The sequence below is a fragment of the Sorex araneus genome, chromosome 2 (assembly GCF_027595985.1).
Source record: "Sorex araneus isolate mSorAra2 chromosome 2, mSorAra2.pri, whole genome shotgun sequence".
Lineage (NCBI taxonomy): Eukaryota > Metazoa > Chordata > Mammalia > Eulipotyphla > Soricidae > Sorex > Sorex araneus.
The window spans coordinates 136,572,774-136,597,346 of NC_073303.1; the positions used below are offsets into that span (position 1 = coordinate 136,572,774).

The 24,573-nt window shown below is 38.2% G+C and overlaps 1 protein-coding gene across 2 annotated transcripts in view; it reads right to left on the bottom strand.

Annotated features, from left to right (window-relative positions):
- The window catches only part of LOC101556968 (protein mono-ADP-ribosyltransferase PARP14), a 119,631-nt gene that overhangs the window by 42,152 nt on the left and 52,906 nt on the right, over positions 1 to 24,573 (bottom strand). The window contains exons 5-10 of one of the 2 annotated variants that reach the window (XM_055129361.1): positions 18,138 to 18,374; positions 12,134 to 14,231; positions 11,794 to 11,941; positions 8,283 to 8,513; positions 7,853 to 8,074; positions 1,913 to 1,991 (exon numbers count right to left, since the gene is read on the bottom strand). In XM_055129361.1, the coding sequence (XP_054985336.1) occupies positions 1,913 to 1,991; positions 7,853 to 8,074; positions 8,283 to 8,513; positions 11,794 to 11,941; positions 12,134 to 14,231; positions 18,138 to 18,374 (3,015 nt within the window). Of the gene's footprint in view, positions 1 to 1,912; positions 1,992 to 7,852; positions 8,075 to 8,282; positions 8,514 to 11,793; positions 11,942 to 12,130; positions 14,232 to 18,137; positions 18,375 to 24,573 lie in introns of both variants that reach the window. The other variant, XM_012932315.2, reaches the window with a different exon arrangement.

Sequence of the window (24,573 nt, forward strand, 5' to 3'; positions counted from 1 at the left end):
TCTCTCTCTCTTTGTTAGAGATGTATGTGAGAAATAATAAGCTGTAACTACCTCTCATGCTCAATTAACTGTGAGGACTTAACAAAGATATTAATTTAACCCCTAAGTAAAGACTAGATACATTTTAACTGTATACTACATCTTACATTTTACATTTTTCATGTAAGAAATACTATAGTGAATAGCATGATACTGAAGTATGGTGAAACCTTTTCCTTTCTATTGATCTCCTGTATCCTATGATAGCTCTTGTTTTCTGCATTTTAGACCGATTATTAATTCTTTTTTAAATTTTATTTAAATTTCTTTTACTAAATCACAGTTACAAAGTTGTTTATGAGTGGGTTTCAGTCATACAATGTTCCAACACATGTCCCTTCACCAATGTAAATTTCCTACCACCAATGTCCCCAGTTTTCCTCCTTCCACCCCAACCCCCAGTCTGCCTCTACAGCAGATATTTTCCAGTCAGAAAATCTTGGGAATGAAATAAACCTGGAAGTGTATCCCATACAGAAGATGAGGCAGCATTTTTACCATAAACTTAACTGGTTAACTCTGTGTTAAACTAAAAAAGAATCAACCTTTTCCAAATGATAACAGTGTCCAGGTTTCAAAATATACCATTTGGTCCATATACCACTTGACCCATAATACAAAATTGTCATTAAAGAACCAGGAAAATGGGATCAATTCTCAGACGTGAAGATAAACAGTGGCTAATCGCAAAATGACCCAGAAGGTTGGAATCATCAAAGACTTTAAAGCCTCTTCTGAGGTCAAAGTAAATATTTGAATACTTAATAAGTAGCTACAGAGAAATATGAATTATGAAACTGACATATTAACTTAAAAATATAAAATCATGGGGCCAGGGAATAAGTACAGTATGTAAAGATGTTTGTCCTGACTCGGCTGTCCCAGATCCAATCCCCAGAACCCTATATAGTAGTCCCTCAAGCTTAACAAAGAATGATCCCTGAGCAAAGAGCCAAGAGTAAGTCCTGATCACAGCTGGATGAGGCCCAAAACCAAAAAAAATTTTTTAATGTACTGCATGGGCTTAAGTATATAGTAAAGAGTGAAGTTGACAGGAAATCATTAGAAATTGATCAATATGAAATGAGTATGTATATGTTTTTCCCCGCCCCTCTGAAATGAGTATATATATGTATGCACATATATATATATATACATACACCACATGATGGAATATTTCTCAGATATAAGAAAACATGAAATAAGCTGGATAGATAGTAGAGTGGCTAGGGCACTTGACTTGCATGCAGTCAACCCAAATTCAATCTCCAGCACTCCATATGGTCCCCTTAGCCCTGCCAGGAGTAAGCATTGAGTACAACTAAGTGTGCTCCCCCAAAATAAACTAAATAAGACAAAAACCAATTAGTATATAAAGCAAATGTAGAGCATTAAACAAGGAAAAAATAAAGAAAAAATAAAACATGCAATTTGCCACTATGTAGGTGGAAGTAGAGGCTCTCATTCTGATTGGTCAGTCAGAAGGAGAGGGACAGATATGGAGGAATCATATAAAGAAACATAGTGAAAGGAGCAAAAAAATAGTCAAAGAAAATATAACTAGAGAGTTGGTCTACAGAATGAACTTTCTTTGGGAGTCAGGGGGTGGGGATTCCTGTGAAGGGAAGGGGGCACTCAGCTGGTGGTGTAGTGTTGGAATGTTATATGTATAAAACTATAATTAACAGTATTGGAAATTTTGATGCCATAATAAAAGTGGGAGGAAAACAAAAGCAATATTAAAAACAAAGCCTTCACACACACAGAGACACACACACACAGACACACACACACACAAGTCTCATTATCATTCTCCTCCCTCTTCTGTCACTGAATATTTAGTATCTAAAACAATTAATAAGCTTTACTTAACCTTGTGCATCTGCAGCCTGGAAAATTTTGTCACTGGGGAAATTTCCAGTAGCCTTTTGGGCAAATACGTCTGAAAATGCCTGGAAATAGAAAGATTATTTAGACCACCAGAATCTTCAAGAGATAATAATTTGCTTCATCAGGGTTTTTGATTCTGCATACAAGCACATTGTGAGAGAACAATCCTAAATCATGTTTTATTTTCATTAGAGATTTTCAAAGTTAGAAAAATAAGACAGAATTTTGTTTCTGCAAATATATCCAATGGAAATTATCATAGATGTAAATGAGATATAATTGCTAGAATATTATTGTAGTGGTATTTATAATAGAGAAAATAAAAGTTTTCAAATATAAGACAGATTAAACAAAGTTTATGATTAAACAAACTTTAATTAGACACATACATTCTTATGTTAGAATATTTAGCAGTCACAAAAATGCATTTTCAAAGAATAGTTAATAAAATAGGAAAGTACTCTATAATCCTATTTTTAAAAGCACACATGCAAAACTAAGACTGAAAGAAATACAATTAAAAGGTTACGCACTTTGTATTGTTGAAAGTCTAGACGACAGTATGTATCACCTTCTTAATCACTAAAGCTTAATCTGTCAGCTGAAAAGATACAGTGTGAAGAGACAGACTGTCACAAAGACCCAAACACTTTACTATTGAAGTGCTTGTTTGTATCAGGAAAGGAACATGTGGAGAGCAGTGTACTTTTGTTTTTCTTTTTGGGGCCACACCTTGCCATGTTCAGGGCTTACTACTGGCCCTGCCCTCAGGAGTTACTCCTGACAGGTTCCAGTGACCATATGGGGCGCGGAGGATAGAACGCCAGTGAGCCGTGTGCAAGGCAAATGCCCTGCCCACTGTCCTCTGGCTCCAGTAGAGCTTTTGGAACAAAGGGCTATTCTGGTTTCCTCAGATTAAAGAGTTTATGAATTCAACTTGTTTTTTTTTTTTTGCCTGATATCAAGGTTCCAAAGTTATCACTTTCTTTCTCTTTGTAAACAAGCAACAGAGATCTTTGTTAGAAGGAAGCAACATCTTGGCAAAAAGACTAATGGAAAATGGAAGGAGGATCCAGAGAGACTGAGCATGAAGCTCAGGCCCACTGTCCTCCAAGGTCAGGGGTCCACCTGCCACTCACTCGCAGCCAACCGTTTAGGCACTGATCTTTGTTGGAAGTGCCAGAACATTTGAATTCCTAGGTCATAGTGGGTTTTTAGGGATTTGTATGAAATATTTGATTCTTAAATATTAGTGAATGATTTGCATTTTTAAAACTAGCTAGTTAAAAAAACTAGCTTCTGAGGCTAAGTACAGTGGTCAAGCATTTGCATTACATGTGCTGACCATGTTCTTTCCCCAGCAACCTGTAGAGTCATCCAAGACTTCCAAGAGTTATCTCTGAGCTCTGGGTCAGGAGCAAACCCTGAGTAGAGCCAGTTGTGTCCCAAACATCCCCCCTCCTTACAAATCCAAAAAATTAGCTAAGTACTTATAATTTACAGCTGGACAAGTATGCGTAATGCACTCGGTACTGAACCACATCATCTTGTACAATGAAGTCCTAGAGTACCAGGAATTACTTTAGTGAGTGCGTCAACTAAATGGGTCACATGTTTTTCTTGGTTGGTGCTGTGCCTGCTTAGAATGCAGGTTATGTTAGTTTCTAAAGAAGGTAAGTATGCTTTCAGGGAATCCTAGACAATGGGGTTATCTAAGTCGTCTCCACATATGTGGCAGAACCAGGTTTAAAATCATGGCTTTGCACTCATAAGGTAAGTGCTTTAAACTGGCATGTCCTTTCCTGGGTTCTTGAAGGTCAAAATGAGGTATCACCTCATCAAATGAGAAAAGCATGTATCAAAAAGATAGAAATAATGAGTTTAGGCATGGAGGGAGATAAAAAGTAACACTGTTGGTGGGATGTAAACTGGTTCAGTCTCTATGGAAAACAATGTGGGGATGTCTCAAAAAATTAAAAACAAAGTTACAATATTACCCAGAGAATCCACTGTTAGGTATCTATTCCAAAAACACTAAAACACAAATTTGAAAAGGTATGCAGACACCTAAATTCATTACAGCATTATTGACAATAAATAAAATCTGTAAATAACACAACTCCCAATGATGCATGATGAGATATAAAAAAAACATGATATACACACATAATGGAATATTACTGAGCTACTGAAAAAAAGAAAGAAGTTGATTTTTTCCTAAACTTTGGATGAACCCAGAGGGTATCATGTAAAGCAAAATCAGAAGGAAAAAGACAAAAGCAGATAACTATATTCATGTATGTTACATAAAGAAACAAGCAAGGGAATTAAAAATGCCATAAAATAATAAATGCTCAGAGTCTGATGACAAAACAGAAGTTATACAGAGTGTGGGGAGTGAATGGCATAGGGACAATGGACATTTGTGGAGGACTATTGCCATTCTGGTGTTGAGTGGTGTGGTAACACTGTACCTCTAAAACAAATAGGCATTGTTAACTAATGTCACCTTAATAAACACAATTTTAAAAATAATGAATTTCAGGTGATGTTTAGATTAAGAAAAATTGCTAAATAAACAAAAGTTTTAATAGCCCAATGATCCATTGGTATCTCTAACATTGCTGGTTTTACTCTGTTTATTTTCTTATCATTGATTTTCCAAACATTTGATGTCACCTTCTATTCTAGACTATGAGAACTGGGATCAAAGGAAGAATGGCATTTTAATTAGTGTTTTTGTTTTGCCTTAATGATTAGTTTTGTGACTCCCTGATAGCTGCTCTCCAGCAACTGTGAGCAGGCTGGTGAGTCCTCAGTGACCATGGTGATTCTGATATTCTGGTCTCAGCACTCCTACTCCCATGTATGAGTATGAGTTCACTGTGGCCACTTTGTTGTGTATATCCACCAGATCTTGTAATTCTTCATTTAACATAGAATTTAAATACACCACTATGACCCAGTTACAGGACCACACTGGTATAATTAAATTCTGTGTTAACACAGCAGAAGTGTTCATTGAAGCACTATTCACAATAGCCAGAATCAGGAAAAACTCCGAGTGCATGAGAACAGATGACTGGTTAAAGAAACTATGGTACATCTACACAATGAAACACTATGCAGCTCTTAGGAAAAATGAAGTCATAAAATTTTGCTATAAATGGATGAACATGGAGAATATTATGGTGATTAAAATGAGTCAGAAGGAGAAGGACAGGCATAGAATGATTGGACTTATTTGTGGAATATAAAAAATATAATATGAAACCAATGCCCAAGGGTGGTAGAAACAAGGGCCAGGCGGATTGGTTCATGGTAGGAAGCCCACCTCAAATGCTGGGGGAGAAGGCAGTTGGGACAGAGATGAGACTACCATGACAAAGAGAGTTGGAAATGATCACTCTGGATGAGAATTGCTTACAAAAAAACAGGTAAAGGAACAAACATGATAACATGTCAGTACTTGAATTGCAAACCATAATGCCCCAAATGAAGGAGGGGAGAGACAGACAGAGACAGAAACAAAGACAGAGACAGAGACAGAAAGAAGCAAAGTGTCTGCCATAGAGACAGACTATGGATGAGGATGGCAGGAAGGAAACTGGGGACATTGGTGGTGGGAAATGTACACCGGTGAAGGGATGGGTGTTGGAACACCGTATGACTGACACTTGACCATGATCAGCTTTGTAAATCTTTATTTCATGGTGGCTCAAAAAATAAATAAAAATAAATAAATCCTGTTTTAATTGTTTGTATGAGGGGCTGGAGGGAAAGTAGAGTGGATAGGATAGGGCGCTTGTCTTGCATGAGGCCAACCTGGGTTCATCCCTGGCATCCCATAAGGCCCATGAGCACCAAAAGGGGTGATCCCTGAGTGCAGAGTCAGGACTGAGCAATACTAAGGTATGGTGCCCAATACAAAATTACTTGTATAGAATGCAACCCTTTTAATCCCAATCTAACATAAAAATAACATTAAGAAATATGTAAACCATATGATGTATATGAACTTTATTAGATTATGATTCAAATAAAACTCTTTAAATACAAAAAACATTATAAGACAAACATTGACTTCATAATTAAAAATAAAAAATTATTTTCCATTTTACATATGAAATACTGTTGTTATATTGCTTTTTAAAAAGAATCCTTTAATCTAAAATAAATCACTGAGGCCACACTCAGCAGTGAAGAATCCTGACCGATGGGCACTGAAATGCTGGAGAATGCTCTGGGCCCCAAACCGAGCCGATATCACTGGGGTGCCCCGGATGGAGGAGGTGCAGTTTCCCCACCTTCTACAGATGGAATCCCAGCGACCAGGAGCTTCTAAAGTCATGGCTCCGGTATGTGGGGACCAGGACAATTTCTCCTAACTGCATGGCCGCTTACGAAGCTGTGTGACCTTTCTTGACATACAAAGTGAACAATGGAAAATAGATGATCGAGCATCTGGCCCTAGAAGGCAGGCTTGAATGGTGGTGTTGAATATTCAAGCAAAATATAATGCCCAAGAGTATAGAGAGGGCTCCAGAGGCACACAAACCAATTTTGGAACCCAGTGACTTCTTGCAGAAATGCCTCTAGACTGTGAACTAAGCCACGGCCCCATGCTGCCCCGGGAGGGGAAAGGTTTTTGTCCCTCAGCCTTTCCTTTTGGTGGCGGCGGCATGGCGACTGCCGTCTTTCAGAGCCCATTGGATAGAGGTACGAGCTTGCAGTGATGGGGAGCATGGGAAATCTCGGAATGGGGGGAGGTACTGGCGCTGATCCCCACCCAGATGAGACCCTGAGCGGCCACCCATAAACGGCTCGTCCGCTCCTGAATGGCGATGATCCCAGAGGCACACAAACCAATTTCAAAATCCAGCGGCTTCTGACAGAAATCACTCTGGACTTAATTACTAAAATACCAGAAATCCAAAATCATAGGCTCTTCATTATCAGCAATAGAAAGCAAATTATCAAATGATGCCTTTTTGGCAGATCTGCTTGTTGGTGATAAATTCCAAATAATAGTAGTGGGTTTTCTGTTGAAACATTGAAGGTAATCAAAGTAAAGGGAGAGTAAAGCGAAAATCATCTGCCATATAGGCAGGTTTGGGGGTCAGAGGGGGTATACTGGGGTTCTTGGTGGTGGAACATGTGAACTGGTGAAGGGATGGGTATTTGATCATTGTATGACTGAGACTTAAACCTGTAAGCTTTGTAACTGTTCTCATGGTCATGGTGATCCAATAAATTTTTAAAAAAAATGAATCACTGAAATGCTTATGTGTAGAATGAATGTACTGTTTTTCTATATATATTATATTATCACTGTCACTGTCACTGTCATCCTGTTGCTTATTGATTTGCTTGAGCAGGCACCAGTAACGTCCGTCTCCATTGTGAGACTTGTTACTGTTTTTTGGCATATCGAATACACCATGGGTAGCTTGCCAGGCTTTGCCATGCAGGTGAGATACTCTTGGTAGCTTGCCGGGCTCTCTGAGAGAGATGGAGGAATCAAACCTGGGTCGGCCGCATGCAAGGCAAACACCCTACCCGCTGTGCTATTGCTCCAGCCCATATATATAATATTATAAAAATAATATAGGGAAAATAAATTGAGATAAAACACATTAGTTGGAAATTGAATTGTGAAGATGAGTGAAAGTTTGTAAAGTGAGTTCATAATGTTATAATATAAACTTTTGCATATATTTGAAATGTCCTTAATAAGAAGCAAAATTTTTTTCTACATCTAAATAAAAATTTACTTGAAACTTCCACATCCTACACTGATATATATTAATTATTAATTTTTATAAATGGGAAATACATAAGAGAAATAATGTGTTAGACAATAAAACATTTCAAAAAATAGGGCTTAATTATAAAAAATAACCAGAATTGGGTTCACTTGTACCTGAATATTTTCATGATCACTTGGTTGTAGCAGAAGATGAACCTCTTGTAAAGTTGTTGTTTGATTCTTGCTACTAAATTTGACCACTTCTGACAGGATTAACTCAGCAAAAACTTTTTTAGGAAAGCCCAAATTTCCTGTTCCTATTGCTGGAAATGTGATTGAGTTTAAGGACAGGCTCTCAGTGACTTCCAAACATTTTCTGATTATACCTTCCATGATCTGAAAAAGCAAAATCACACCTTTATACATATATATTTTTAATTAGTCTCCAAAAGAAGTAAGCTAGAGCTGCAAGAAATGGCCATAAAGGTAAAATCTACTAAGAAAGTAATATGTTTATAGAAGAAATAACAGATGAGATCTAATCTACACTGTACAGGAGAGTCCAAGGGCTAACCCAATTTTGGGAAACTGGCAAATCACCCACCTTGTGTGAATTATCATTTCTCCAACTTGCAGCCACCACATGAAGCACATAACGGCAAGGCAGATTACAGCCACATGTTTGAAGAACTGTGCCGACATTCACAGTCATGGTTTTTCCAGCTCTATTCAATTCCTTCTGAAGCTCTGGCCCGGCACTTTTCAAGAGGGCACGAGAAAGAGGCCCTTGATTAAGTTCAAGATCCGAGGAAATGGAATTGACAACAACATCAGTCTTAAAGAAAAAAACAACAATGTGTTTTCAAACATTAACAAAAAATGTTCGTCAAGGATTACGAATAAGGAAAGAAAAGTAGGGTGGTTTAGTTTTCAGATCCTGAAATAGCATTTCTAAGCAAAATTTTATTATTAAAGATAATAATATTTCCAGAATAATAGAGAATATAAAAGTAATATTTAAGTTTGTGATGGTGATTCTGTACATAGGAATTGCTTTCAATTTCTTGTGTAGACCATGCCAGGTGAAAACTGAGAGAGATAGGCAAGTCATTTGGAAAAGGGACAAAATGAGATCAGCACAGTAATTTGTAAACTCTAAGCAGATTACTTTGGTCTTTAGAAAGCTTTTGCTGCAAAATGGTGCCAGTCAAGCTAAATAGCATGCAAGTGGGCTGACTACTAATGTAGGGCAAAACTGATGCCATGACAAGATGCAGCTAACATTAAGTCTCAGCTAGGCCTCAGTTTCTGTTTCCCCAAAGCAGGACTTGCAGTTGCTGGTAAAACTCCTGGTTGAGTAACTTGCCAGATAAGGAATTGGGCAGTTGGGTCTGGCCAGTCATGAAGTGTCACTGCACTCTCCTTACAAATTGTTACCAATCATTGCCTAATTGCTGATCAACATTGTAATAGGGCAATGCTAAAAATAGACAAGTATATAAAATGCTTATTAACTCTGAACTCTATATAAACTGCTTGTGATTTGGAATCGGAGTCCTTGTCAAGAAAGACTCCACTGTGTTGGATGAGACTTGGACCCTAGCTCGAGCTGGCGCTGGCTCAGGCTAGCAATAAAGTTTCTTTGCTTTTGCATTATCGTGTGTCAAACTGGGTCTCTCTGGGATTGGGGATCTGAAACTCGGGCACGGCAGTGGAACAGCCCCACATAGTGAGGAGCTCTGAAAGCTTTTCACAGCAGAATACTAATGTGAGCAATAAATTCTAATAATAGAATTTAAAAAGACAAGGAAAAAGAGTAAGAAAAGAGTAAAAGAAAGAGTAAAAGTGATATTTCAAAGCACATATGGGATGGAGAGATAGGACAGAGGTTAAGGCTGGCACACTTGTACACTGCTCACTCTGGTTTGATGCCCAGCACCACATGTGGTCCCACAAGCACTGCCAGGAGTGACCCCTGAGCACTGAGTCAAAAGTTGTCTCTGAACCCTGCTGTTCCCCCCACCCCTTGCCCTGCTCCTTCCCGGAAACCTGCCACCCACCTGCACACACACACAAAACCAACCCACAGCTGCTCTGATTGAGTTATCAAGAGGAACTGAGGAACAGGTGCTATGTCATCAGAAATCACACATAGATGGAATAAAAGGAAAGGAAGCTATGTCTCTCAGTTCAGGGTCCAAGGAGAATGAGGAACAGAAGTTCCAATTTCAAACTCTTGGTAAAAAATAGGTACTGCTTATATTTTTTCAGACAAAAATGATTTTAATGAGTCAGAAAGAGAGGGACTGGCATAGAAAAATTGCACTCATTTGTGGAATATAAAGTAACAGAATGGGAAACTAACACACAAAATTATTAAAGATAAGTACTGGGAGGATTACCCCATAGCTTAGAAGCTGGCCTCACACACTGCGGGAAAAGGCAGTTCAGTTAGAGAAGAGATCACCAAGTAAATGGTGCTAGGAGGATCCGCTCGGAATGGGAGACGCACCTTGAAAGCAGACTATAGACTGAACATGATGGCCACTTAATACCTCTATTGCAAACCACAACACCCCAAAGGAGAGAGTGAGCAAAAGGGAATGCTCTGCCAGAGAGGTGAGATGGGGGAGGGGAAACAGGGTGGGGATGGTGGAAGGAATGCTGGGACCATTTGTGGTGGAAAATGGGCACTGGTGGAGGGATGGATACTTGACCATTATATAACTGAAATGTAAACACAAAAGTTTGTAAGTCTGTACCTCACGGTGATTCACTAATAAAAGAAAATTTTAAAAAAGCTTTTAAAACAATGCAGTTGACATCTACACAATGCAATACTATGCAGCTGTCAGGAAAAATGAAGTCATAAAATTTGCCTATAAATAGATGGACATGGAGAGTATCATGCTGAATGAAATGAGTCAGGAGGAGAGGGAGTGATATAAAATAACTGCATTCATTTGTGGGATAACATCCATGCCAGGGAAAACAGGGGTTAGGAGGACTGGTCAGTAGTTGGAACTAACCACAAGTGTGTGTGGGTCTGAGGGTAGGTAAGATAGAGAAGAGACAGGTATGACAATAATAGCTGGGAATGATCATGCTGGACAAGATCTCAGGGTTAAAAGTAGGTAAGGTATATTCTTGATAATCTTTCAGTATCAATATTGCAAATCACAATGCCCAAAATGAGAGAGAGAGAGAGAGAGAGAGAGAGAGAGAAGAAAAGCACCTGCCATAGAGGCAGGCAGGGGTTGGGGGTGGTGGGTGATGGGAGGGAAAACGGGGACAGTGGTGCTGGGAAATGTACACTGGTGGAGGGCTGGGTGTAGGAATACTGTATGACTGAAATCCAATCATGAACATCTTTGTAATGGTCTATCTCACAGTGATTCAATTAAAAAGTAAAAAAAAAAAAAGGATTTAAAAAATGCAGTGGTTAAAAGTCTGAAAAAGTCCAAATACAGGTTTAGTCACTTGTGACTTAAAGGTGTACATAATTTACTTAACCACTCTAAGTCTTATTTCCTCAAGTGTAAATGATAAAATTAATAAACAAAGGATCCACCACATGGTATCAAAAGGAAAAACAAAGATGAAAGCCCTTAGTATAGTATCTGAATATGGGAGGTAAGCCAAGTGAGTTACTATTATTTTACTATCTTCAAGCTTACTGAAAGCAGAACTCTAATTTAAAATCTTTTATTTAATTTTAAAATTAAAAATTTAAGTTAAAGAAAAAAGCATCTGAAATAGTTTCGACTGAACAAAAAAAGGGCATTATCCTTCAGATGGAAGAAATTAATTCAAAGCATGTATCAATAGGGGACCTGTAACCACAGTAATTATCTTAAACTAATAAGAGAATTAAAGTGAGCAAAGGCTCTGAACAAATAGCTGTATGTGAACATGTATATGAGATATCCTGTGTATGTGATTATATAGTAAATTACATACCAGTACCCACTTTCAGTTACTGTGGATAATTGACCTATCTTAGTAAACACCCTAGTGAGGTACCAATTTTCCAAAGAAAATTATAAATAAGCCGTTTATCAGTGGAGTTTGGGGTTGCAGCACCCTGCTGGGTGTTCAGTGCTGGGGAAACTCACATTTGCACTCTGTATATCTCCTTTAACCATCAGGACCTTCAAGCCTCCTGGGGCCCACAGAATTTGTCTGTTTCCATGATCCTTCCTCAAGTCTGCTGGTACAGCATCTCTAACATGAGGCTGGGAAGCAGGACCAGGCAGAGTGTCTAACAGAGCATCACCCAAATTGAAGGATACTGCTTTTTGTTCGCTGGAATGACCAAGGGCGTTAAAGGCAGGCTTGGGTTCAGTTGGAGGCCATTTACTCGTTGTTCCCTCCAAAGAGGTCGATTTCCAGGTGGGCACTGAGTAATTTATTTTCTGAAAAGTGGACGGTTGGCGAAGTAAGTGTGAGAACATTTGAATCTCAGTTTCCACAGTTTCAGCAAAGGCTTCAACGGTTTTCTCAGCTGCATCTATAAGATAAATTTCCTTCAGGCTGTGTTGCTCTGAGTGAAAATGGAAATATTCCATGATGGCCCAAATAACGGCCTCCATACTCTGTGGTAAGGGAAAGCCCAGGGCTCCAGGACGAATAGCAGGGATGGCGATGGAGCGGTACTTGTGGTCTTCGGCCAAACGCAGGCTTTTTTGCACAGCTCTCCTTAACGTATACGCACAGTCCTGGGCCTTGTCCTTCTCCCACCTGGGCCCGACTGCGTGGATCACGTGGCCATACGGGAGGTTTCCAGCTTTGGAGATGGTGGCACATCCCGGGAGGATCTTGCCCTGGCTCTTCACTATCCGGTCGCAGTCTCGTTGGAGCTCAGGGCCCGCGGCTTTGGAGAGAGCAGCCGCGAGGCCCTTGACGTGTTTCAGGTCCTCGTTGGCCACATTGACCACCACTTCCACTGGAAACTGGGTCAGGATGCCCTGCTGCACCACCAGCAAGACCCCAGGGGCCACATCTGTCCTGAGGTACCACTTCTGGCCGTCACTGCCGCCGTCCTCCCTTTCTTTATTCTTCTGAAGTTCAACAAAACAACCAAATAGCCTTTTCACCTCACTTTTATAAAACCGAGCTTTTTCCTGGAAGAATTGTCTGGTTCCCGGCTTGTCAATCTGGATGCTTCTAACACAGACTGAGTCCCGGACACGCTTGAGAAGCTTCATTCCCTCCTCAACTTGGCTCTTGGGGCCAGTCAATAAAATACTCTTTGGGAAACTTTCCGAATTAAATTGTACCTGCACATTTTTCATGTTTAACTGTTGCCAAAATAATTTCTTTTCTGATTTTAAATAATAAAAAACTAAGGAAGGCTTGACTTCAAACAATTTCTTGATTATTGTTTGTGTTTCCAGGAAGTCCAGCAGTGATTTGTGAACTTGATTTACTTCTCCCACACAGCCTGCTATGATGACCTTGGCGGCAGTTTCTGGAGTTATGTCATGAATTATTACACATTTTGAGGAGGAGGAATTGTAATCCTGCAAATTGCTGATGAGTTCTTTCCATTTCTTGTTATGAAAAACTTTCCTGTCTTCAACCTCAATGCACTTATAATTTAAGGTACTCATCATTTGCTTTTCAGCTTCAACTAGTGCTACAGAAGAACAACTGGTTAAGAGAACAGATGTAGACCGTAGCTCATAAAATGCAAGAATTTTCTGTGCTATAAAAAGAGACCTGGAAAACTCTATACAATTTACTTGTTGCAAAAACTGGAAAATCTCAGGGGGAACTTGAATGTTTTTCTGAGTCATACTAGACACCTTCTCCTGGATTTCACACTTGACTTTCTGAACATCTGCCTGGGGTCCTTGGAAGTACATGTGCTGAGTGGAATCATCATAAATGGTCTTTATCTCTGGAAATTTGGTGCAGATAACCTCCAATGTTCTACTTTCATGCAACAGAGAATACTTCCCTAGAGAAATGGTCAGTTTTTCTTCCAGATTTTGCTCTGCTCTTTTGATTTGTTCAGTGGTGCTTTGTATTAATTCTTTGACATGTGACTCAATGTCTTCTATATCCTCTGATCTCCCCACCAAGATGACAAGCTCCATAAGTGAATCAAACTCAATTGAAAGACAATCATGTTTTACACTGTTCTTTATGGTGTCCCACATGATTGGGGCCACCTTGAATGAGGCGATCTTGTATCTAGACCTGAGGTCTGAGAATGCTATGGAAGCATCTTGTTGCCAGGTTTTGATTTTCTTCCTTCCCTGATTGACCAAAGTGGCTGCAGGTCTTATGGTAACTTCCCCATTAAGTTGGGACCAAGTTAGCTCACAGTGACAATGGGCCATTTCATCATTTATCTCTCTAATAAGGTAATTATTTTTCTGCAAGAACTTCCATAAGAGATGGTCCAGTGATTCTCTGAATGGTGCTGGAAGTTTAATCAGAGGCTTCTCCTTTCCATACAAGGCTGTGCCCAGAGAGGTGTAGTATGGGAACACAGAGAGTTGCACATTATCTAGGTCAAATTTCTTGGTCAAGACGGTGTCTAAGACTGAGGAAAGAAATAAAATGAAATTATGTTGTGTTATGTTTCCCACAGAAAACATAATCTTTCCTATCCTAGAGTATAAAACCCATGTGTGTTTGTAAGAGATTTACATTTTAACATCTTTAAAAGCAGCACTACCCTCAAAGTATTCAAATATAATGAATATGGATAACATTATACACATAGTCAGTATTTAGCAGACTAATACTTTTTCAGCCAAGATAAATCTATGCAGAAATTCTAAGTACATTTTCTTTTATTTTTCTTTTGGAAACTGATAATCACTGTTGCAAAATAGGAATTTGTTCACAAATCTGTGGACAACGTTTGCTTCACTGTAAAGTGTTTTTTGTTGCTCAAAATAAATCTTACTTAGAAATCATGCCATGTTCCATCACAGTTTTCTGCTTCATGCATAATTTAGATTGCATTGATGCCTCTAATAAGCAGAATATAATGATCATCGCATGAGCTTACCATGAGTCACAGTATTCTAAATGGTTTACCTGTATTTAATTCACTGAATGCTCACAGTAACTCTTAATGATGAGACATTACTACTATGATCCATTTTATAAATGATAAAACACAGTCTGGGAACATCTAGATTAATTGAAATGGATCTCGTTGACAGAAAATATCTGAATTAAACTTCAAATCAGTGTTTTATTGATCCCAAAGCCCTTTTTTTATGGTCCATCAGTCCATAAAAAAATGGTTCCTCAGAGACTCTCAGTTAATCAATTCTGACTTTCATCATGTTAGGGCTACCCAATTCCTTCTGGTATTTTAATTTTTTCTAAGGATGGGGGGGCTAGGGGTGTGGGGGTGCGGGGTGGAACTATACTGGGATTCGTAGTGGTGGAATATGTGCACTGGTGAAGGGATGGGTATTCGAGCATTGTATAACTGAGACTTAAACCTGAAAACTTTGTAACTTTTCACATGGTGACTCAATAAAAAAATTAAAAAAGAACCCATATTATGGGTGACTCCCAGAGAGGTCTAGGCCAGATACAAAGATTCTGGCTGCATGATTTTGGTATAACTTGGCCTCATCCAGGCTCCAAGTCTGGACCAGTAGACTTAGTTACCACTAACATCTGTTTAACATGCACTGTGTGATGGAATGTAGTAGGTATCATTTCATTTACACCTTGGAATTTAAGTAGTTATATAAGGGGATTTGATGAGAATCTATGGTACATAAATCTACAGGAGGTGTTCCATAAGATTCTTTTCCTGAAACATTTAAGCAAATTTTATGAAGTTGAATAAAATAAGTTTAATGAAAATATCTAATTTATACTTCTCAAAAAGTCTATGTAAAAATGACTGTTGCTAGTCTTTATTTGGCTTAGTCTACAGTAAGCTTCATTATTAGTACCTGCCATAGTGCTGAAATATTCTAAATGAAAAAGTAATGTGATTGGTGAACAGTAGTAGATTGGGAAGAAGTGAAGACATTAAGAGTTTAGCTATGTCAATAATAGCTGGGAATGATCACGCTGGACAGCATCTGAGGGTTTTCTAAAAATAAAGGGACATTCTCGATAACCTTTCAGTATCAATATTGCAAACCACAATGTCCAAAAGGAGAGGGGAGGACAGGAGGGGTGAAGGGTGATGGGAAATAACCTGGGGATACTGGTGCTGGGAAATGTACACTTGTGGAGGAATGTGTGTTGGAATACTATATGATTAAAATTCAATCATGAACAGCTTCGTAAGGGTCTATCTCACAGTGATTCAGTAAAAATGTGAAAAAAAAAGAGTTTAGCTTATGTGATCAGTCTACGAGAGCTTAAATCCCATCTCTGTCATTTTCTAGCTATGTAGTGTAAGTGAATGAGGTTATTTTGGCCTCTCTGTACCTCTGTTTCCTTGTTCTTAAAATGGACAAGGTATACAAAATAAATTATTTAGGTCCTACTTTGGCAGCAGGGTTTGGGGGTCATAGTGGAAACATTCAAAATATGGGTGGTGTAATGGTGGTGGGATTGGTGTTGGAATATTAAATGTAAAAGATTATTGTGAACAACTTTATAAAATCAAATTTTAAAATAAAAATATCTTTAAAAAAATCACAGAAGTTCCCATGAGAAATTTTTTTGGACGTTCCTGTATACTAGACCGTGGAGAAGAGGCAGTGAGAGCACAGGGGATGAGGTGAGCTCAACAGTCAGATGATGCAAGTAGGCAGGACAGAGGGAACCTCTGAGAGTCTCTACACTTCACATGTGTTCTCTGGCCCTAAGGAACCCTTATTAAATCTTTCCCATTAGTCACTGATCCTTGGAGGTTAGACACTTTAAGAATAAACTGAGCTGTCCCAGGCCCTCCGAATGTTGGAAGTTGTCTATGCCCACAACACGATGGGATGCTAACTTATAGGTTGGAGAATTTTATGTTGCTCTCTCCTGGTGCAGAATGTTTAAGACTTAAAAAAGCAAAGTTAAAGTCTTCTCTGCCCCCTTGTCCAGGATCAAGAGGTCTTTTGTACCATTTCAAATCTCCCTTTACCCACATTTTCCAACTTAAAAACTTGAAGGTAGATTTTTTAATGTACCGAGATAATAAGTTACATTAAGTGGGCAGTATACCGCATGGTACTGGCTCACACTTTCTGATCCAAATTATTTTAAGGTGTAACATTATTTTCTTTTCCTGAATAGTCTGTTCTCCTAGTTCCTACTGCTGAGTCTTCAGCTCTGACCATCAGTACAATCTCTAACCTCACATTTTAAATAAAATATTTTTTTGTGGGGATGTTGCATGCATCAGTGCTCAGGGATTACTCTTGGCAGGGATTGGGGCGACTATATGCGGTACTGGACATGGAATCTGGGTCATCATATGAAAGGCAAGCACCCTACCCACAGTATTTTCTTCAATCCAACATCAGTAAAATATTTAAATTCACTTTGCACCTTAGAAAACTCTCTAAGGTGCAAAGTCAGCTTAACTACTCGCTTTGTACTGGCAACTCTCTACAAAATCCTTGGGTATGTTTCCTTCAAGTTCAAATGGGACATAATTTGCAGAGTCACTACAAAGAATAATTGGGTAGACATCATGTATCATATGAAACCACTCTATTTCTTTCTGAATGATGACAATGATAGGTGAAAGAGGAAGTAATATTACTTCTCAGGAACCAAATATAGTTCAAAGAATTTCTCTACCTAATCTTGTTGAATGAGAGTGTTTACTGCTAAAACACAGATTATCTTTTTAAATAAATTATTTCAATGACACTAAGAACTATATATTTTTAAGTCCATCATAACTAGAGACTTATGAGTCTTCTTCAAAAGCTTGACATTCTTTTACCCATTTGTGTCTTAGTACATAAAGAAAGTCATTTTGAAATTTAAGAAACCAGTTCAGCTTGGGATGGGAGATGTGTGCTGAAAGTAGATAAAGGACCGAACATGATGGCTTCTCATTATCTGTATTGCAAACCATGATGCCCAAAAGTAAGTAGAGAGAGTAAGAAAGGAATTGTCTGCCAGAGAGACAGGGGAAGGGTGGGATGGGAATGGGGTGTGGAGGGATACTAGGGACATTGGCGGTGGAAAATGTGCACTGGTGGAAGGATGCGTGTTCGATCATTGTATGACTGAAATTCAAACATCAAAGGTTTGTTAGTGTAGCTCATGGTGACTCAATAAAAAATAATAATAAAAACCCCAATTCATCTCATGAAAACTTGACATTGCATCTGTACAGTTGCATCATAGACTTATTAAGGATCATTATCCATATGAACAAGGTTGCTAGCTGGATTTCCAATGACAGATACAAAAAAAAGTTAAACACGGAATTTAACTGATCACTGTTAAGATCAACTAAAATGGTTTAGCTAATTCTAGGTAAGGTTTACAAAATTAGCCTAAAAATTTTTACCTTTTCTATCAAAGAATTCAATCAGAGCTGAACTCTCTTCAGGAAAACATTTAATGCAGGCAACTCTTCCTCCTCCATTCTGAGGATTTTCAAATAATTCTTCTAAAGTTTGGGCATCCATACCAGGGGGCAAGTTTTCAACCTTGATTATTTTTGTAGTTTCCAGAAGTCGTGGAGAAAGTTGAAGGGTGTTTGCTATATTGTTCTGGGCACAATCACCAACAAATTTTATGATGTCTACAAGCAAAAATTAAAAAGAAATAAGAATATTATTAATAAATCTTTATAAACTATGGAAGCAAATATAAATTAACTAAGATATGGTAAAAGCTAAATAATTGAGTTTTATTATTATAATTTTACATGAATTATAATTTAGTTATTAATAGACATTAAAAATTTTCTTACTACATTAAAACCAGGTAATAATTCATTTCATTAGAAGTTGTAGTAGCACAGAAAGCATATAGGCAACAAAAATAATGGTAAAAGATCTCAAAATAGCTCTAGGATGAATTAGAGTCCTAGGGGATGACCTCAAGAGGAACAACATAAGAATCATTGGAGTAACAGAAACACAGGGAACTAATCCCCGTGAAAAAAACCACGGTCAAAGACATCATTGCTAAGAAATTCCCAGAGATAGAGAATGCAGGCATTCAGATCCAAGGAGCCAGAAGGGTGCCAGCTAGAAGAGACCCCAATAAAAAATCTCCAAGGCATATCATAGTCACAATGATGGATGCCATGGATAGAGACACAGTACTGCAAGCAGCAAGGTCAAAGAAGGAAATCACATACAAAGGAGCCCCCCTCAGATTTACAGCAGACCTATCAGAAGAAATCCTCCAAGCCTGAAGACAATGGTGGGATATAGTGAAAAAACTCAATGAAATGAATGTCTCACCAAGAATACTTTATCCGGCTAAGCTCTCACTTAAACTTGAAGGAATGATACATTACTTCACGGATAAAAAACAGCTCAGGAACTTCATACACTCAAAACTAAACTTAAAAGAAGACTAAAAGGGCTACTGTAAGACAAGAAAAAAACCTACAAGAACAACAAACCCTACAGAAAGATGACAAAATCCCCTGACAATAATCTCTCTCAATGTCAATGACCTAAATGCACCAATTAAAAGACACAGAGTGGCAAAATGGATTTGGAAACAGAACCCAACATTCTGCTGCCTACAAGAAGCACACCTGAATAGTCAGAGCAAACACAGACTCAAAGTCAAAGGATGGAAAACAATCCTGCAAGCAAACAACTCCCTCAAAAAAGCTAGGATGGCCATACTAGTAGCCAACAACATATATTTCAGACTGAAAAAGGTTATAAGGGACAGCAAAGGTCATTTTCTACTCATCAAGGGATATGTACAACAGGAAGAAATCACACTCTTAAACATATATGCACCTAATGAGCAACCAGCTAAATACTTAAAACAACTCCTAGCAGAATTTAATGGGGACATCACTAGCACCATGATAGTAGTTGGAAACTTCAACACTACCTTGTCATCTCTGGATAGATCAACAAGAGAAAAACTCAACAAGGAAACAAAGGCTCTGAAGGAAGAAATGGAGGAGAGAGGACTAATAGACCTATACAGGGCATTACACTTTTTTTTTCCAGTGCACACAGAACATTCTCCAAAATAGACCACACTCTGGGTCACAAATCATACCTCAGTAGAATCGGGAAGATAGAAATTGTATCAACTATCTTTTCAGACCATGATGTGCTGAAGATAGAAGTTAATCACACACAGACGTGGAGAACCAAATCAAACACCTGGAAGTTAAACAACTCATTGTTGAACAATGAGTGGGTCACGAAAGAAATCAAGGAAGAAATCAAAAGATACCTAGAAACAAATGAGAATGAAGACACAAGCTACCAGAACCTATGGGACGCAGCTAAAGCTGTGTTAAGGGGAAATTTTATAGCCCTACAAGCATTTCTCAGGAGGGAAGAAAGGGCCTACGTAGATGGCTTGACTTCGTAGCTCAAGATCTTAGAAAAGGACCAATAGAAGGAACCCAAACCAGAGTGAAGGAAAGAAATAATAAAACTTAGAGCAGAAATTAACGACATGGAAACCCAAAAAACAATCCGAAAGACCAATGAAACAAAGAGCTGTTTTTTCGAGAAAATAAATAAGTGATAAACCACTAGCAAGACTCACAAAAGAGAGAGAGAGAGATAACCCTGATAAATCGAATCAGAAATGAAAAGAGGGACATCACAACAGAAACTAATGAAATTCAAAACATCATCAGAGACTACTTTGAAAGACTGTATGCCAAAAAACAAGAGAACCTAGAAGAAATGGATAAATTCCTGGATTCCTAAAATCTCCCAAGACTGAACCAAGAAGACTTGGAATACCTGAACAGACCAATTAATATCAAGGAAATTGAAACAGTAATCAAAAGTCTCCCCAAAAACAAAAGCCAGATGGCTTCACCAGCGAATTCTTCCAAACATTTAAAGAAGACCTGTTGCCAGTTCTCCTCAAGCTTTTCCAGGAAATTGAAAAAACAGGAACTCTCCCAAACAGTTTCTATGAAGCACATATCTCCCTAGTACCAAAAGCAAATAAAGACACTGCAAACAAGGAAAACTTCAGGCCAATATCCCTGATGAACACGGACACGAAGATCCTCAACAAAATACTAGCAAATAGAATCCAACAACTCATCAAAAAGATTATACATCATGACCTAGTCAGATTCATCCCTGGGATGCAAGCATGGTTTAACATACGCAAATCAATCAACATAATCCATCACATCAACAAAAGTAAGAATATAAACCATATGATCATTTCAATAGATGCAGAGAAAGCATTTGACAAGATCCAACATCAATTTATTATGAAAACTCTCACCAAAATGGGTTTTGGAGGAACTTTCCTCAAGATAGTCAAAGCCATATATCACAAACCCATGGCAAGCATTATCTTCAATGGAGAAAAACTAAGGGCCTTTCCTCTAAGATCAGGGATGAGACAAGGATGCCCACTCTCACCACTTCAGTTCAACATAGTACTGGAAGTACTTGCGATAGCAATTAGGCAGGAAAAAAACATTAAGGGTATCAAGATAGGAAAGGAAGAAATCAAGCTCTCACTATTCGCAGATGACATGATTCTATACCTAGGGAATCCTAAAACCTCCATTAAGAAACTCCTAGAAACAATAGACTTATACAGTAAAGTTGCAGGCTATAAAATCAATACCCAAATATCCATGGCCTTCCTATATGCGAACAGTGAGATAGAGGAAAATGACATAAAAAAAAACAATGCCATTCACAATTTTGCCCCAGAAAATCAAGTACCTCAGAATCAGCCTAACTAAAGAGGTTAAGGATCACTACAAAGAAAACTACAGAACCCTACTCCATGAAGTAAAAGAAGACATGAGGAAATAGAAAAATATTCCCTGCTCATGGATAGGAAGACTTAACATTGTCAAAATGGCAATACTCCCTAAAGCACTATACAGATTCATTGTGATCCCCATAAGGATACCCATGAAATTCTTCAAAGAAATCGACCAAGCAATCCTGAAATTCATATGGAACAACAAACGCCCACAAATAGCTAAAGAAATTCTTGGGAAAAAGACGATGGGAGGCATCACCCTCCCCAACCTTAAACTCTAGTACAAAGTGGTTACAATTAAAACAGCATGGTACTGAAACAAAAGCAGAGCCACAGACCAATTTAACAGGGTGGAATATCCCTACACATCAGCCCAATTGCATGAACACCTAATCTTTGATAAGGGAGCAAGAAATGTGAAGTGGAGCAAGGAAAGCCTCTTTAACAAATGGTGCTGTCATAACTGGTCAACCATGCAAAAGAATAGGCTTAGACCTCGACCTGACACCATGCACAAAAGTCAGATCAAAATGGATTAAAGACCTCAACATCAGACCACAATCCGTAAGGTACATTGAAGACAAGGTCGGAAAAACCCTACACAATATTGAAGCCAAAGGTATCTTCAAAGATGACATGGAACTAAGCAATCAAGTAGAAACAGAAATAAACAAATGAGACTATATTAAACTAAGAAGCTTCTGCACCGCAAAGACACAGTGACCCGAATACAAAGGCAATCTAGAGAATGGGAAAGGATATTCACCCAATACCCATCTGATAAGGGGTTGATATCAAGGGTATATAAGGAACTGGTTGAACTCTACAAGAAGAAAACATCCAGCCTCATCAGAAAATGGGGCGAAGAAATGAACAGAAATTTTCTCAAGGAGAAAATACAAATGGCCAAAAGGTACATGAAAAAATGCTCATAATCACTAATCAACAGGGAGATGCAGATCAAAATAACTATGAGATACCACCTAACACCACAGAGACTGGCACATATCCAAAAGAACAGAAGCAACTGCTGTTGGTGTGGATGTGGGGAGAAAGGGACCCTCCTACACTGCTCGTGGGAATGCCGACTAGTTCTACCCTTCTGGAAAACAATATGGTCGCTCCTCAAAAACTTAGAAATCGAGCTACCATTTGACCCAGCAATACCACTTCTGGGAATATATCCCAGAGAGGCAAGAATATATAGTCGAAATGACATCTGCACATGTATGTTCATCACACCACTGTTTACGATGGCCAAAATCTGGAAGAAACCCGAATGCCCAAGATACGATGACTGGCTAAAGAAACTTTGGTACATCTATACAATGGAATACTATGCAGCTGTCAGAAAAGACAAAGTCATGAACTTTGCATACAAGTGGATCAACATGGAAAGTATCATGCTAAGTGAAATGAGTCAGAAAATGAGAGACAGACATAGAAGAATTTCACTCATCTGCAGAATATAAAACAACAGAATGGAGGACTAACACCCAAGAATAACAGAAATAAGTACCAGATTTACTCCATGGCTTGGAGACTAGCCTCACATGCTGGGGGGAAAGGGCAGCTCAGATAGAGAAGGGAATACCAAGCAAAGATGTGGTGGGAGGACCCGTGTGGGATGGGAGAGGCATGCTTGGACCTAACTATAGACCGAACACATTGACCACCCAAGACCTCTATTACTAACCACAGCACCCAAAGGGAGAGAGGGAACAGAGGGGAATGCCCTGCCAAAGAGGCGAGGTGGGAAGGGGATGGGGTGGGATTGGGTGGGAGGGATGATGGGGTCATCAGCTGAGGATGGACACTGGTGGAGGGATAGATACTCAAGCTATATATGACTGAAACACAAGAATGAGAATATGTAAACTTGTATCTGTACCCCCAGGTGACTCATTAATTAAAAATAAATAAATAAGATAAAATATTAAAAATATTATTAAAAATAAAATAAAATTTAATGTAGTATACTTTAGATTCTAGAGTTGAAAACATAAACATAAATGAGAATAGTCATTTTATTGTGCTATATTAAACGGTTTTAATCTTTTTATTTACACAAGTCAGAATCATATAGTAATCATTAATTTCCTCTTAATTATTCTATTTGCTAGTTCTTAAAGTTTTGTTGGAATAAGTAATATAAAGTAAATTTGTTACATGCCTAAGGGGGTAGGTTGGGGTTGGGGGTAAAGCTGGGAACATTTGTAGAGGGACGGCCATCACACAGGTAGTGTTGAATCACTAAATGCTTGAAACAACTGTATAATGGACAGTTCTGTAAGTCATGTTGGTTTTAATAAAAATTAATAAAACAATTTTTAAAGCAAAAAAAGTTGTAGTAGCATTGGTTTACTGTACCTTGTGTGTATTTAAAATATGATTTCTGAAACAATAAAAATCAATGCTATATTCTTCACTATTTTGCATTTTTTGCATATCTCTAATGAAAGGAATAGCCTTCTTAAATAGAAGGTTTAATAAAGGTCTGTTAAATTCTGAAGATTGATAATCTCGCAAATATGTTGTTTTAGTTATTGTGTATTTAACAATCACACTTTAAAAAAGAAAAGAATAGTTTCACATAGATGTACAGTTGGAAAGGAGAAGTTAGTTTAATAATATTTTCTGATAAATGTAGAAATCCTCTTTGATGCTACAGCAAAACTGGTTAAGTGATTATTTCGTCAATGTCAGTTACAATATGATATCTAAAAATTTATCAATGAACCTTTCTAACCTAACCTATTATTTCAAAATGCAGTTTTCTATTTTATATTTCAAGCCAACCTTTTATGCATGCATAATTTTCAAATATCCTGCATTGGCTATTTGGAAAATTTGGTTTACTGGTTATATGTCTTTTTCCCTCATATGCACTAACACTGATTGTTCATTTTGATGTGCACCAGTGTCTGTGGTGGGAAATGATATCATTGTTGTTTTGATTTGCATCTTCCTGATAATTAGCTATGTAGAGCATTTTTTCATGTGCTTTTTGGCTTTTTGTATTTCTTCTTTGAGGAAGT